This window comes from Elaeis guineensis, chromosome 10, assembly GCF_000442705.2.
Source record: "Elaeis guineensis isolate ETL-2024a chromosome 10, EG11, whole genome shotgun sequence".
Lineage (NCBI taxonomy): Eukaryota > Viridiplantae > Streptophyta > Magnoliopsida > Arecales > Arecaceae > Elaeis > Elaeis guineensis.
Window position 1 is genome coordinate 27,315,660 of NC_026002.2, and position 14,934 is coordinate 27,330,593.

A 14,934-nucleotide genomic window follows, 5' to 3' on the forward strand; every position below is an offset into this window, starting at 1 on the left:
TTTGATGAATAAGTGAGAAATAGCTTATATACTGAAGCCACAAAGGTTGCACTTCGAGCTCACCTACAAATATTTTTTGACAAGAACTTGCTATATATAGCTTATTCTTCCAATATAGCCACAAGAATACTTTCATCTTTTCTAGAATAGCCGCCTTCCAAATATTTTTGTAATAGGAGCATACTAGACCACTATTGTTGATGAGCTTGTGGTAGGAATCCACTGAAAATTTATCATTCTAAGTAGGTTTCCAAACTAGGACATCAACGATCCATGATGGTTTGACCAAGAGGAGGATGCCTTGAAGATTCTTGAATTGGTATGCCTCATGCCAAGTCAAAGAGCTTTGTAATTTAATTTTCCATGTTAGAGTTCTCCAACTCCATTAAGAAACAACTAAAGAATTCGGTTTGAGGGCTCTTAAATATAAATCCTTAAAAAGATAGCAAAGTGGTACTGTGCTAATCCAAGTGTCCTCCTAGAAGCTGATATCTGCTCCATTCCCCAACTTAAACAATTCAAAGAGGAACCTACATGTTTATTGATGTCCTTCCAAATATGGAAGAGCCTAGCCATGCATTTTTTTTTTTATTCTCATCACAAATTTTTTCTTGCATAATATGCACTATTAATCTGTTTCCATCGAGGAATATCCAAGCCCTTGATTAGCTTCCAAACCTCTTTGGCAAAAAGAGCCAGATTCAACTGATTAATAGTTTTATACCCAATCCTCCCTATTCTTTGGAATGGCACATGATATCCCAATTCATAAGGCAATAGAAGCCAATGGTACTTTCATTTCAATAGAAAAGCGAACCTCATTTGATCAATTCGACTAATAACCCATTTTGGCAACTTGAAAACTGACATAAAGTATGAAGGTAAGACCATTATGATTGTTTTTATCAAGATTAACTCTACCACTCTTGAAGAAAAATCTTCCTTTCCATGAAGCTATTCTCGAGTTGATCTTCTCTGAGGCAGCTAATGTTACTTAAGAATCTTATTAGAGGAAGATCCAAGTGAAGGGAGGGAATCCTTTTTACAGTTTATCCAAGAGGCAAACATAGAAGGTTCTCCTTCCTCCATATTCATGCATAAGATGGAACTCTTGTGAAAATTTATTCTTAATACCAAAACGCCTTCAAATACTAAGAGAATAGCTTTAGCAGCCACAATGCCTTCATTTAAAACTGCTCTCCAGCATGTTTCCCATCCTAACTGTACAATTTTATTTCACTTTAGCTTATGAAGTCATAAAAAACCACTCAATTCTTTAATCAAGTGCTAACAACTTAGGATTGTTATCTCTCGCCAGCCATAATATGATGGAAGAAGGTAGAATACTAATTTTTTAAATGTTTATCAGTCTATTTCATTTTCATTAGTCCAAAGCTCAACATTCTTCTACTTAATTGACAAGCACGTTCTTTAGCACAAAAAAGCTATCAGTACAGCATTTAGAGAATAAAAGAATGTAACACCAGGAATTACAAATACAAGGCACGACAACAGATCACTCTGACGGTTCAAAAACCAAGCAACAAACGGTGATTTTTGCATGAAGTTGTCGCATCCCCAAGCTGTGCTCTTCATACAGAGAATTGCAGCATCGACAAATCTAGCAGAACCCTGGATTGTTGCAGGTTCCATCTGTGTTCCTAAGTCAATCAAGCTCCAAAAAAATTGCCAAAAAAAGAACTGGTTGATACTGAAAAGAAATCAGACATAAGCAATTCCACACAGAAACTTAAATGCTGCACCAAGGATATTTTTCTTCGCTTGGAAAAATCTCAGACTGAAAAAATCGAGTTTTCTAACTATTAGAATGGTGGAAAAACTAAAATAATATAAAAATAAATTTTGCAGATGTAACTATAATTTTTGTATCTCTTCGTTGGGAGACACTTCCCTCTGCAAAAGTTATTGTGACATCCTGGACCCTTGTGCTGCAGATCAGTGCATCTCGGCATTGTGCTGTGGATCGGCGCTTTTTAGGCAACCCTATAATACCAGTACCTCTGATTAAAAGAATTATGGAGCAGATACCAGTAGAAACAAAATGGATCCAGCTAAACTATGATGATGGATTTTATAAGTTTGGAAGTAAGAGTGATGATGCAAATACTCTTATATAAAGTTGAGTGGTTAGCCAAGGATTTCCCTCCACACTTTGATGGCCATAACTGAAAGCCGCTGACCATATTGAAATCCCAGTATGCTAAAAACTCTGTTGCTTGTTATGTACTTTTGGCTTTGAAAAGCACATTATGACCGGCTTCTCAGAAAGATGTTCATCTTGGATGGCAGTTAAAAAATAATGCTGCTATTTTCTGGCAAATGACTATCCAAAAACTTTCACAAGACTATCTGGAAAATTTCATCAAAATATTGTTATTGAAAAACTCTAATTATAGCTAGAGATGCTTTAACATGATTATGCTTCATTTAAATCCCTAAAATAACAAAGAATTACACAAAAAAGTCACAAAATCATGGTGACCATAGTTCTCCTCAACCCTCCATCTGAATAACTAGTAGTAGATAGTCTCATTAAGCTCCTTCAAAAATATTTTTCAGGGAGTAATTACTTCTTGGAGACAATATATTTAGCAGCTTCTATTGATTACTTCATAACAAAACAATTAGAGGGATATGTTTCTCAACTTGAGCTAGAATAGTATATTGAATTAGGAGAACTATCAGTTGCAATGGAAAATTACTGTAAAATGGACCAACAGGAGTCTTGGACACATTAGATACTTTAGTAGGTCTCAGATACTCATGGATCCATCCACCTAATAGCTTAAGCCTTTGGGTCAGACCTCAAAAATAACAAAACATTGAAAGGCACGTCTCCCACTTAAGCTAGAATAGTAAATTGAATGAGGATAAACTATTAGTATCCAAAGTGAATGTAAAATGGATTAACACAAATCTTGGATGTTTTTACAAGGGATTTTGCTTTAACCAGAAGTCTTTCAGCTTAGGTGAACAAACTTTTAAGTTCAAACTCCAAGAAATTAAGCTACTGAGAATGAGGAAACTCATGGGTGATACAAGTACCAGGCTGGTGGCAGCTCAATTCAATCCATGTAAGTGTAAAAGGAAGTTCAACATGCGAACCTTGTAATGACCCCTACCTTTGCTCCTCCCATTTTCACAAAAATTGTCTTTGCTAAACTAGTTAGTTTTGTAACTAATATACGGAATGGCAAATCCAATTTTTCACTTCAATACCAACTACAATGCGTCAGCATCATGTTTCTTAAAAAAGAAGAGCAAAGCATGGATGTGTTTCTGAAGCTGGTTTAGAAATGTTGTATCCATATATCAAAAGATATCCAAGCAATTGACAAGAGAATAAGATGAGTTAATCTTACCAATATTTGATGTGCCTTTTGCAAACTTCAGTTTCCTATAACAGCTACATAGATCATGTGATATGCTTGAATAGCTTAGTTGATAGCTCCCGCCAACAATCATGTGCCTGGCTTACCATCATTATGGTTCATTCTCCTCAGTATCTTCAAACAAGCATGACCATTGAATCCTTCCAAAGCGCATCAAGTGTCTGGGGGATCTCACCACCTCAGGGTGCGACTCTGCAGTAAGGAAGACATGGACACTGTCGTTGACCTTGGACCCAACTACATCCTGTCTCCTTTATGTTCTCATCCTTCATGCATTCACTGATCTTCCATGTCTCATTTCGCTCACAACTACATCCTGTCTCCTTTATGTTCTCATCCTGCATGCACTCACTGATCTTCCATGTCTCATTTCATTCTCTTCTACATGTATGCTCGAGAGGACAACCCAGATATTATCATCTGCCATCCGCCAGATCCTGTGCAAGAAGCCAAGAAGCAGCAAGCTTACCAAGTTCAGTATTGCCATGCATCCAACATGAATTAACACTCCGACTGGCAATGCTCAGCTTCAAAGGCAGACTTTCAATGAATTGAAGAGCATCCTCCAAGCAAAGAGTCCTGCATAGAAGATCAGCAATGCATCCAAATGCTCAGGCTTCACAAAAACATCACATTTTCCCACAACAACAATCTGAAATAGCACCAGTCTTCATTCCAGGTGAACCACTCTCCTTTTCAAATTAGGTCTGGGTAGAAAGTCAACCAACACATCCTCCCAGAAAGCATGGTTTCCCATAGTGATTATGAATGTGCTTGGTTCCTCACATCCCCTCCCCCACCATAAAAAAAAACACCCTCCTCCATATAGTCCAGTTAAAGAATGATATCTCACAATGAAGTTGATTATAAAAGCTTTCTCCCATTAAATATATCAAGAGAACCCATGAATAAGATGATATGCACATTCAAGAGACTGCTATCTAAATTCTCAGCACAACTTACTTTCTGTGAACGTAATACAAATTTTACCATCTTCATGCGAAAGGTTTTTGCTCATGGAACATAGTATTCTAGTTTGAGGATATTCACCATCTTTGTGGAAAAAAACACACAGATTCTTACTAGATATGTTGATGAAATTGACTAGTTGTCATATCCAAAGTAGTGTCCCATGCTAGGTTAGCTTCAATATAATTTTTCTGAGAAATAGGATAGGAGGAAGCCCAGCCAAAAACAGCAAGAAAGATTGATATTTTGAACCCCCCCCCCCCCCACAACTAATTTGAATTAAAAAAAAAAACTAATTTGAATTAAAAAAGAAAAGAAAAGAAAAGAAACAACAGAAACTCTGGAACTACTTTCAGAATCAACTAGTGTCCACAAGTGCAACAGGAGCACATCGGAGGAAGCATTATGAATAGTTGAATATCAATATTCAATATCCTTTTTTGTTTAAGTTACTTGATAAATACATGCTCCTTTAGGTTATTATGTTTCTTCTATTTCTCTTGCAAATAAAAAGGGGAGAAGAAAAGTGCTAAATCAAACTAGGTATTAAACGGTTGTTTATGATAATGCCCTTCAAAAATGATTGCCGACTGTCAATCGTCTGGTCATACTAAATAAACGGTTACATATAAAGCTTGGCATTTTTCTCTTAAAACAAAAGAAAATGCTCAGGAGTCAAAGGAGCAGATTCTGATGAACTTGGCTTTGTATATATTGGAGATCTGAACTAGTGAGGGTACAAGTGTCCCATGCTGAACTTGCTTTTGAATTTCCTTTTGAGACATTAGTCACCTTCATACTTGTTCTTTTGTACATTAAGGTAAATAAATCAGTGCCAGGTGGTTGCTGACCAATTATTTGGAATCAATACATACAATTGATCTAAAAGGATCATCAGACTCGATGTAAACTACTTTGGCCATAATGGGTAGGGCTACGCAAGGACTAGAAGCGATATCTGCTACATCAGGAAGCCGAATCATATTCAAAATTTCTAGAAGTCATAACTTGGTCGTATGATGCCCTATTGGAATGAACTTTTTTTTTTTACAAAAAAAAAAAATCGGTTAACTTTTTGAGCTCTAGACATAGCATCAACCCTTAAATGTGAATGGTGCAATTAGCGATCAAGCCCAAATTCTATCATTTGGGTCCAAAATGGACCAGTCAAATCGAAAATTTCTTTTTCATAAAAGGCTTTGATTAGATATATATCCCAATCCGACAAAAATTAGGCAGAGCTATTGAAGGCAAAGTCGATATAAGAGTCAAGATCTATCTTCTATAAGATTTTAGTTTTACATTTTTATTTTCACCAGTTCAATCTATTTTGGAAAATTGAGTTACATTCAAACTAGGAGAAAAATCCAACCTAAATTGTTGAAGGATGGACCTTACTGAATAGAGGCTATGTATCTCAGTTTATGATTATCAATGAAATAAAAGAGGATGCAAATCCTACTTTTGCAAAATTTTTTACTTTTTTTTTAAATTTTTTTGAGAGATTCGAGTTAAGCAGGTTGAGAAAATTCTTCTTTCTTCCCAATTAGATCAACAATGACCCTTCATATTGGAGTAGCAACGAGTCTATATCCTCTCTACTTGACGAGCCAGAAAGTCTCACTCTTCATCCACCATCCACTACCATCCATATAAACATATGGACCCTGCAAATCAATGATGGATGACTGAATTTTGTAAAATACACATTAATGTGGGTAAGACAGGTGGGTATGGTTGTCTTCTTAGTCATCTGCTGTCAATTTGTCCAGCTTGTCAGTTGCTAGGGGAAGAATGAACCCAACAACATTCATGTTGGTGCCTACAACCAGACACAAACATTACTGTCTTAAAATAAAGTCCCACAAGAACTTAGAATTTGCTTTTCATTGTCTCTAAGTTTCATAAGGAAAAAAAGAATCATAGGCTTCCTATGTATGTTTGCATTCTTCACTTGCAAACTCTCCTCAGTCGAGACACAAAGCCACATCAAACAATGCAAGCAGCTTAGGTTGGATTGATGCTTGGCACAACTCAAATTTAACATATATCTAAATCTGCTCAAAATTTTGAATATGAGTCTGACACAGGGTTAAAAGAAAAAGGAAAAAGCATTAACAGACCCTAATCTGACTGCTCCATGTCCGTCCATCTGCTTCACAAAATTGCATTTTTCTAACAGAGCATTCATATCACTTGTGGGGCAAGAAACACTAGGCAGCTAATTAGAAATTCAAGAATGTATCAGTGACCATGATTTTACTACACCTTCTTTGGTAGGGGCAAAGATTTGGCTCGATTGATACAAGCAAGTCAGGAGATTATGCTTCCATTTCATGGCTTCTCACTTCATCTCCTATTTCTATCCTTCATACTATCCATTTTCTATATTTCTGTGATTGTCCTCAAGACATAAACAATGCTTTCTTTTAATTATAAACAACAAAAAAAGTGATACGCAACCACAACCCTCTCTGTATGGGACCAATGCCCATATGACAAAAAACCACCACCTTCAGAGTGAGTCAAGCCAGAGGAGTATGCCCAGCACTTCCCAAGATCTTTATTATACAGAGAATGTAGAGGTCATATGCAAGGTCTAAAAGGGGTAATAACATCAAGTCACACTGTGCCAAATAAGGAAGTTATGTACCTGGATTCATAGGACCGTGAACACAAGTTACATAATAGGAGAGGTTGTCAGCTCTTTAAATTCAAGTAGTTGACACATGTTAAAGCATCTCAATGAAAATGAGAGACAGCAGACACAACTGCATGCCATGAAAGATAGGTCATCTATGTCGTAGCTCGAATAAAGTAACCGAACTTACAACTTTGGGAGAGTGACATATGAAACTTCTAGATACAAGCATCAGGGAAGGTGGTTGCTCAATTAAATCCATGTCAGTTAAAAAGGAAGTCCAACATGTGAGACCTCTCTCGACCCCCACCTTCCCCATCATTTCCCCAACCATCATCTTTGTTAAACTAATACAGAGTATTAAAACTAATGCAGAGTGTGAGATTCGACTACTTGCTTCTATACCAACTACAGCTGCATGGCCTGACAATTCAATAGTTTCAGTAAAAGCAAAAGAATAAGCAATAGAATGCATTGCAATAATGAGCGAAGCATGTCTTTGTCTCCAAAGCTAGCTTGCATCTATATCCATTTATTAGGAACTCATCCATGCAAGAGAAGAAGATGTTTAATTTACCATTGTGAATATATCTTTTACAACATCTATCTCGATCAATATTGACATGAATGAATTGCTTAATTGATAGCTCCTGCGAACGACCATGTCCGTGATTCAACCATCATAATTCTTCATGCTCCGAGTTATCTTCAAACGGGCATAACCACCATATCCTTCCTTAGCACATCAAGAGTCTGGAGGATCTCAGCCACCTCAGGGTGCAACCTATCTGCAGTAAGGAAGACATAGACACCATCATTCACCTCAACCCAACTACATCCTGGCTCCTTCTTTATGTTCTCACCCTTCATGCACTCTCTGATCTTCCATGTCTCGTTCCACTCACTCTCTGCTGCATGTATGCTCGAGAGAACAACCCAGTTGCTGTCATTCTCCGGATCCAGCTCAATTAGACGGGAAGCAGCAAGCTGACCAAGCTCAGTGTTCCCATACATTCGACACGAATTAAGGAATGCACTCCAAATGGCAATGCTTGGTTTCAAAGGCATACTTTCAATGAATTCAAGAGCCTCCTCCAAGTAACCTGTCCTGCATAAGAGATTGGCCATGCATCCATAATGCTCAGGCTTCACAAAAGATTCACCCTTTTCCTCCAACAAGAATCTGAAATAGTGCCAACCTTCACTCACCAGCCCTCCATGGCTGCAAGATGAAAGAACAGCAAGATAGGTGACCTCATCGCGCTTTATGTTCAACTCTTCCATCCTTTCAAACATTGAAATTGCATCTTCGACACACCCATACTTCCCAAAAGCTGAAATCATGGTTGTCCAAAGAACTGGGTCTCTTGTATGCATTGTTTCAAAAATAAGCTTAGATGAACTGATACATCCACACTTGGCATACATATCCACCAATGCATTCCCAACAACCAAATCGGAATCAAACCCACCTTTTACAATGCATGCATGGATCTGAATCCCCTGCTGCATCGAGGCCAAAGTGGCACATGCATCGACACAGATAGCATAAGAGAAGTCATCAGGCCTTGCTCCACATGAAATCATGACTGCTAAGAGCTTCAAAGCTTCTTCAGCTCGTTCACAATAAAGACATCCTGACATCATAGCATTCCGAGATACAATGTCTTTCACCCTCATGGAATCAAATAGTCTCTGAGCAGCGGGGAGACAACGGCACCGGCAGTACATGTCAAGCAAGCCATTCTGCACTATGAGTTCAAAGATGCTTTTCTTAAGCACCTGAGCGTGGATTTGTCTGCCATAACTGAGGGTGCCAAGGCCTGAGCATGCAGTAAGAGCCCCAGAGAAGGAGTGCCCATTGGGGGCAGTGCCAGTGGCAAGCATGCTGCGGAAAAAAGAGAGGGATTCGTGGAACCGGCGATGGCGGGCGTGGCCAACAATCATGGAGGTCCATGCGACGACGTCTCGGTGGGGCAAATCGTCAAACAGGGTCCGGGCGTCGGCCAAAAGGCCGCACTTGAGGGAGGCGTCAATGAGGCCGGTCATGACGATGGTGAAGCGGGAGAAGCCGAGCTTGATAATGGGGGCGTGGAGGGCTTTGAGGTGGGTTTGGGAGCGGAGGGCGGCCGCGGCCTTGAGGGACTTGGAGAGGGAGTACTCGTCCAAGCATGCGGGCATAGGGACATTGAAATTTTAAACTTAATAGCCGTTGGACGAAGCATTGGGTCCTAGGAATGAAGTGCGGAAGTATAGTCCAATGTCGTGAAAGAAAGACTTCCCATCGTTACATTAAAAGAAGTTCGCGTTAGGTCGGCCCGGAGTTGACAACCCGTGAGACGCGCGGTTTAGCAACAACAAATTTAAATTAGCATTTACCATTTTTTTTTCTTAATTTTCTACCTTGAAAGGATGCTTTTCCCAAGATCACCAAAGATATATTTATTATTTTTAAAAAAATATTATTATTTAATAAAATTGAATAAAATGAAGTTGCTAACTGTGATGTTATCATTATCTTTGATGTGTTATTAAGAAAAAAAATTTATCCAAAATGAAAATAAAGTAGCTAAAGTTAGGACAGATGCCAACCGGATTAGAAATTTATATATACGAGCTGAAACCATTCACGAAATAAGTTAAAAATTTAAAATTGAATCCATCTTTATTAAAAAAATAATCCAATCCAATTTGCATGATCTATTCAAGTTAAATGGATTTTAAATTGGTCGAATGGATCGCGTCAGTCCAATCTAACTAGTAAATTGGTTAATAAGTCAATATTCTAAAATCAAACTCCATCAATTCAATAATTGAGTAAGTCAAGCCGACCCCTTTATGACTCGGGTCATTTGTGCTCATTCTTAACTCACTTCATTTGAGTTAATTGTGGATTGGATTGGTAGATCAAGTTATATATTATTGTATTTATTCACTTTTTATTTTAAATAAATTTGTCGACTAGAATAAACAAATTGTTATGCCAAAATTTTTTTCCTTTAAATTTAGGATAACCTAAGAATCAACCTAAATGCCTCAATTTTGGTAGATAGGTTCAATCTGATCCCGAAATAGATTGGTTTGATTTCAATTTCAAAAATATAGAATAAATCACATTTGGGTCAATTTCAGACTGACCACTAACCACAACAGCTGACCCCATGTGCACCTCTAGCAGATATACAAAGAAGCACCAAGATTTTTAAAGTAGAACAGATGACAAATGATAGGCCTTATACTACTTGAGTTGGGTTTTAGATAATCAATAAATAATCATGAAAATGTGGGTGCACTCCAAATGCATCGACTCATTAGTCTTGCCCATGTTACAACTCATTCAATACAACTAAGCCTCAATCCCAAAACTAGCTGGGATCGGCTATATGAACTATTTTCCTCTATCCCATCAAGTTAGGATCGTACTTTATAAAAGATATAGAGATATCAATTCTATTCTTATTACTTTATCCCATGTAATTTTTGACCTACCTATATCTAAGTCTTTTGTACTAGTGGATCCTCTCAGCCTACATTGTATATATCAAAACTATCTAAGTCATTATTATCTTCATTTGTCCTCAACTGATACTGCTTTTATTTTTTACAAATAACTTCATATCTTATTCTATCTTTTCTTGTATTACCATATATCCATCTCAACACTCTTATTTTATCCATACTCATTTTGTGCATATGTTATTTTCTAACTGCCCAATATTCTGTACCATAAAGTATAGCTGATTGTATAACTATCCTATAAACTTTTCTTCAACTCAATGGATTTTCTGTGATCATATAATTTTCTAATTACATATCTCTACTTTATCTAATCTACTTTACTCTTATAGATAACATCCTATTCAACACATCTTCTTTATAAATAATTGATCCTAAATACTAAAAATTATTACTCTTAGAAACTTCATATTTCTTAATTTTTGCACCACCATCGTCTGTATTTCTAATTGTACTAAAATTGTATTCCATGTATTCTCTCTTACTTCTACTTAACCTAGAATCCATAGATTCTAATATGCTCCATAATTTTATGCAACCTTCCACATGATGATTTTAATACTTGCATGTAATATCAAGTAACTAGAAGTCCCTTTTATATCATCCAATGTGTATTCACAATAAAAAATGTCTACTAAGAATATTTTTGTAAAAGTAACCTATGTTGACAATTTGTGTTATATTTTGTATCCATTAAAAGAATGCGAGGGAATAGGGCCTCTTCTCAAAGTTTGATATGAGGGCTAAGGATGGTGTCCATACACGTATATAGTTGCCTCATTTTAGGGTTTCAGATATCATCTCTTTGGTTTAGAGCTTTTAAGAAATGGTCAAATTTAAAAATTTCTATTAAGGTTCTTCTTTATCTTTGTACTTTTCCATCATTAATGAAGCTTTTTTTAATCATCATTGCTCATAGACATAGGTTGTAATCCTTGTAACTTGCACCTATTTTCTATTTCATGATTTGCTTTGCTAACTTTAGATGTAGATTCTTGTTATAATGATTTAATTAGATGTCCTCCACAATTTTCGAACAAATTTATTATAAGTTGCTTTTCCATCATTATATTCCTCTTATGATTTAGAGAGCAAATTATGAACCTATAACTTTAATATATATAATATATTTATTTTAAACGTCAGGAACTCTCCTTGACTTCTATTAACCATCAAATTTTCTTCTTCAACAATTTGTCAAATATCATGCTAGTCTACCCTAACCTACCCAACATACATTACTAGCAAAGCTAGTTTCCAAATTTTGGTTCTAGCCTTTTAAAATGAGACTCTAGTCCTAATGTAAAGAAGAGAGAAGATACAGAAATTTAGCTTGTATCTTTTCCTTACCTTACTAGATATGTTGCCGAACTTCTTCAATATTACAAAATCATTGTCATTGGCATTGTTAGAGAAGAGGCTACTAGTGACCTCAAATTTTCTACAATTCAAAATATTGGGCTTAGGATGAAAACCCAAGAGAGATTGAAGAGGAAAGAAATAGAAGAACAAATAAATGGACTTGGCATAATACTTTACATCTCCAATCATATGGTGAAGTCCTAAGTCCTACCCCTCTAGAACCTAAATGCATCTCACAATGAACATTATCTCTTGAGATGGGCTTCATCTTATTTTTTAAAGAGATTCATCATGGGCACCTTTATTATGGTCGAGTTTGAGTCTGAGTTGAAGTCTAATAAAGTTACATTATATGATGATATTATTATATGATGGTAATAAATATTTGCAATTTGAAAAATAGAACCATATAATTTGAATTATAACTAATTAAAAATTTTAAATCTCATTACCTCCCCTCTAGTTTATCTAATCAATTAGTACCCAAATCTCTATGGTCTCTCCCTCCCCCCTCCTCCACTTGGGCACCCTCTTTTTTTTCTCTAACTTCACGATTCCCAATCTTAATCTTCACACTTTCTCTCTTAATTTAAACCCTAAAACTTCTCACATATCTGAAAACACAACCAAACATTAATCGTACCATTTGCTCAATTTCTCTTCTCTTTCCTATTAACCTCCTCCCACAAAACCTTCCTTTTCATTCATGATAGAGTCAAATACTTGACTTTTTCAACTCATTATATTCTTTAGTATTTTTAAAAATTATCTTTCTCTTTTATAAAGCTCATTCATACTTTTTTAAAATAGTGGTGTTCATCTATTTTTTTAAATTTTAACATGCATTACCAATAAAAAAATAGTTTTTGATCTTTTCTAGATCTATCTACTTAATTTTATATATTTTTATATTTTATTGTAATTTCATTCCAATATTCATTTGATTTATATTCCATTTAATTCATTTTTGAATTTTGATCAACTTAACAAGTTTTATATTTTCTTTCATGATTGCCCATGATCATAAATAATTATATCTGCATCTAGCTTTCTTTAATTTATTGTACATTAGACAACTAATAGAAATATAATTTAAGCTCTTCCATTTATAGTTAATTTTAAGTTTCATATATCAATTTTATATTTATTTCTTATTTATATATTTTATATTGAAAAGTTCACCCTAATTTTTGTTTTATTTTAATTATTTCAATATCATATTTTGATTTAGAAAATACCTTGGACAAAAGAAACAAAGTGATATATATCTATTATATCCAATTTTCTTATTCTTATTAGTTAATTTGTTAATTATCTATTTTTTTTTGGTATTCCATCCTTTACTGAAAATGTAATACTTCTTCTTTTTTTTTTATCAAAAATGCATTATGTATACCTATATATCAGTTTAGAGAAAGATAAAACAAAAATAATTATCTATTGTAATTCAAATATTAGATAAAATAGAAGGTTCTATTGCTTGATAGGTCTATATATCATATTTGAAAATAAGAGATATTTTTATTGGTCAACAAAGCAACTATGAATTAATTGCTTATGTATGTAATTTGTTTGTACTGATGCTTCGGAGTTTGCAGGAAGGTCAAACATTGAAGTAAGCATCATACTAATATCTAGTCTGAAAATAATATAATAGTAGATGGATTTTTATTTTTTTGATAAGATTAAAGAACCACACAATTCTAATATAAGTATATCCACAAAATTAAAAAATAAAATATCTTGAAGAGACAGAATAGTGGATGGACTTTGTTTAAAAGAAAAGTAAGGCTACTTTTATTTTTGCTGGCAAACTAATTTGGCTTTCATAAGCCTACCTAGCCATCAAAATCAAAAGGTTTGATGAAAGATAAGAGGAAAGGAGTCCATAGAAAAGGATAAAAAAAGAAAACAATTACATAAGTAATTTGCATAATTTTCAAAGTGGTATGGATAATAAACAAATTAACATTCTGTTCCAACCATAGCACATGACTCATGCTCTATGTATTTATAAACAAATCACCTTTTTCTTAAGGATTTTCTTACTTCAACCTAAATATGCTAAACTTTCTGCCCTTTTTTTATTTTTTTTATCCCTTCCAATTTCATGCACTAATCTCTTTATTTTATCCTACTTATTTTTCAATAAAAATGTGCTATCATTATAGAGTTATACTGACAACAAAGGAGATAAATCCCACTACAAAATAGAGAAAAATAGCTGACTTTTATTTTCCAACACTTGTTTAAAGCATCGAAAAATCTAAAACCTTCTGCTCGCTTGCCGATGTTTCTTAGAAGCATCAAAATTTAATAAAATAAATAGCTCTTAACGATGCTTATAAGCATTAGTAGTTGGAATTTTGAGATGACACTTATAAGCATCGTCGAACTCCAATAGACTCTACAACTAAATGGCTCTTAATGAAGCTTATGTGGATTGAGAGGTGAGATTTTGAGACGATGTTTATAAGCACCATCGAACTCCAATAAACCCTAGTGTTGCTATCCTTGTCTTCACCTCCTCCAATAAACCTTTTTTCTCCTTCCAATGCCCTAAGCTACCAAGCATCATTGATCCACCGCCCCCTTCTCTTATAAGCATCGACATCCACCTCCTTCTCCTCCTTGATCCTCCTTCTCCACCACCTTCGCTACAAAGCATCATCCATTGGGGTTTCCACTCATGAGCTTCTCCTCCTCATGGCTCCTTCATCTCCGCCAACTTCTCTTCCTCCTCGTCCTCCTCCTCCTCATGAAAAATTCTTATAAATAGGAATTTATAAGGATGGATTTAGAACTATCATACATGGGCCTCTTTGAAAAAAACTTAGGTAAGGCATATATTTGGGTGAATTTAGAATAAAATGGTAGGAAGTTGTAGTGATTGAAAGTTCCCCACGGTAGTTTCTCAAAGAGTTTTCTTCATAAATTTTATTTACCTAATTGATATTTGGAGTGCAAATATGTGAGATAAAACCTTGATGGCTGTAATATTACTTATCATAGAATATAAAGTAGCTTAAAATC

At 35.3% G+C, this 14,934-nt stretch overlaps 1 protein-coding gene across 2 annotated transcripts; it reads right to left on the reverse strand.

Moving 5' to 3' along the window:
- Window positions 1–1,405: 1,405 nt before the first annotated feature.
- Window positions 1,406–9,346, reverse strand: LOC105052760 (pentatricopeptide repeat-containing protein At2g13600). Of its 2 annotated transcripts, XR_012135037.1 has the most exons (3): window positions 7,601–9,346; window positions 3,384–3,992; window positions 1,406–2,004 (listed from the first exon to the last, which is right to left on the reverse strand). XR_012135037.1 is itself a non-coding variant. In XM_010933698.3 (1 exon), exon 1 carries the CDS (start codon window positions 9,202–9,204, stop codon window positions 7,732–7,734), a length of 1,473 nt encoding a protein of 490 aa, XP_010932000.1. In that variant the 5' UTR covers window positions 9,205–9,346; the 3' UTR covers window positions 7,522–7,731. The 2 variants fall into 2 exon arrangements, 1 of the variants encoding a protein (XP_010932000.1); XM_010933698.3 differs by lacking the exons at window positions 1,406–2,004; window positions 3,384–3,992 and having other exon boundaries at window positions 7,522–9,346.
- Between the last annotated feature and the right edge of the window lie 5,588 nt (window positions 9,347–14,934).

Excerpts from the sequence above, each read along its gene's own strand:
- LOC105052760 (XM_010933698.3), bottom strand. The coding sequence starts at position 9,204 with ATGCCCGCATGCTTGGACGAGTACTCCCTCTCCAAGTCCCTCAAGGCC.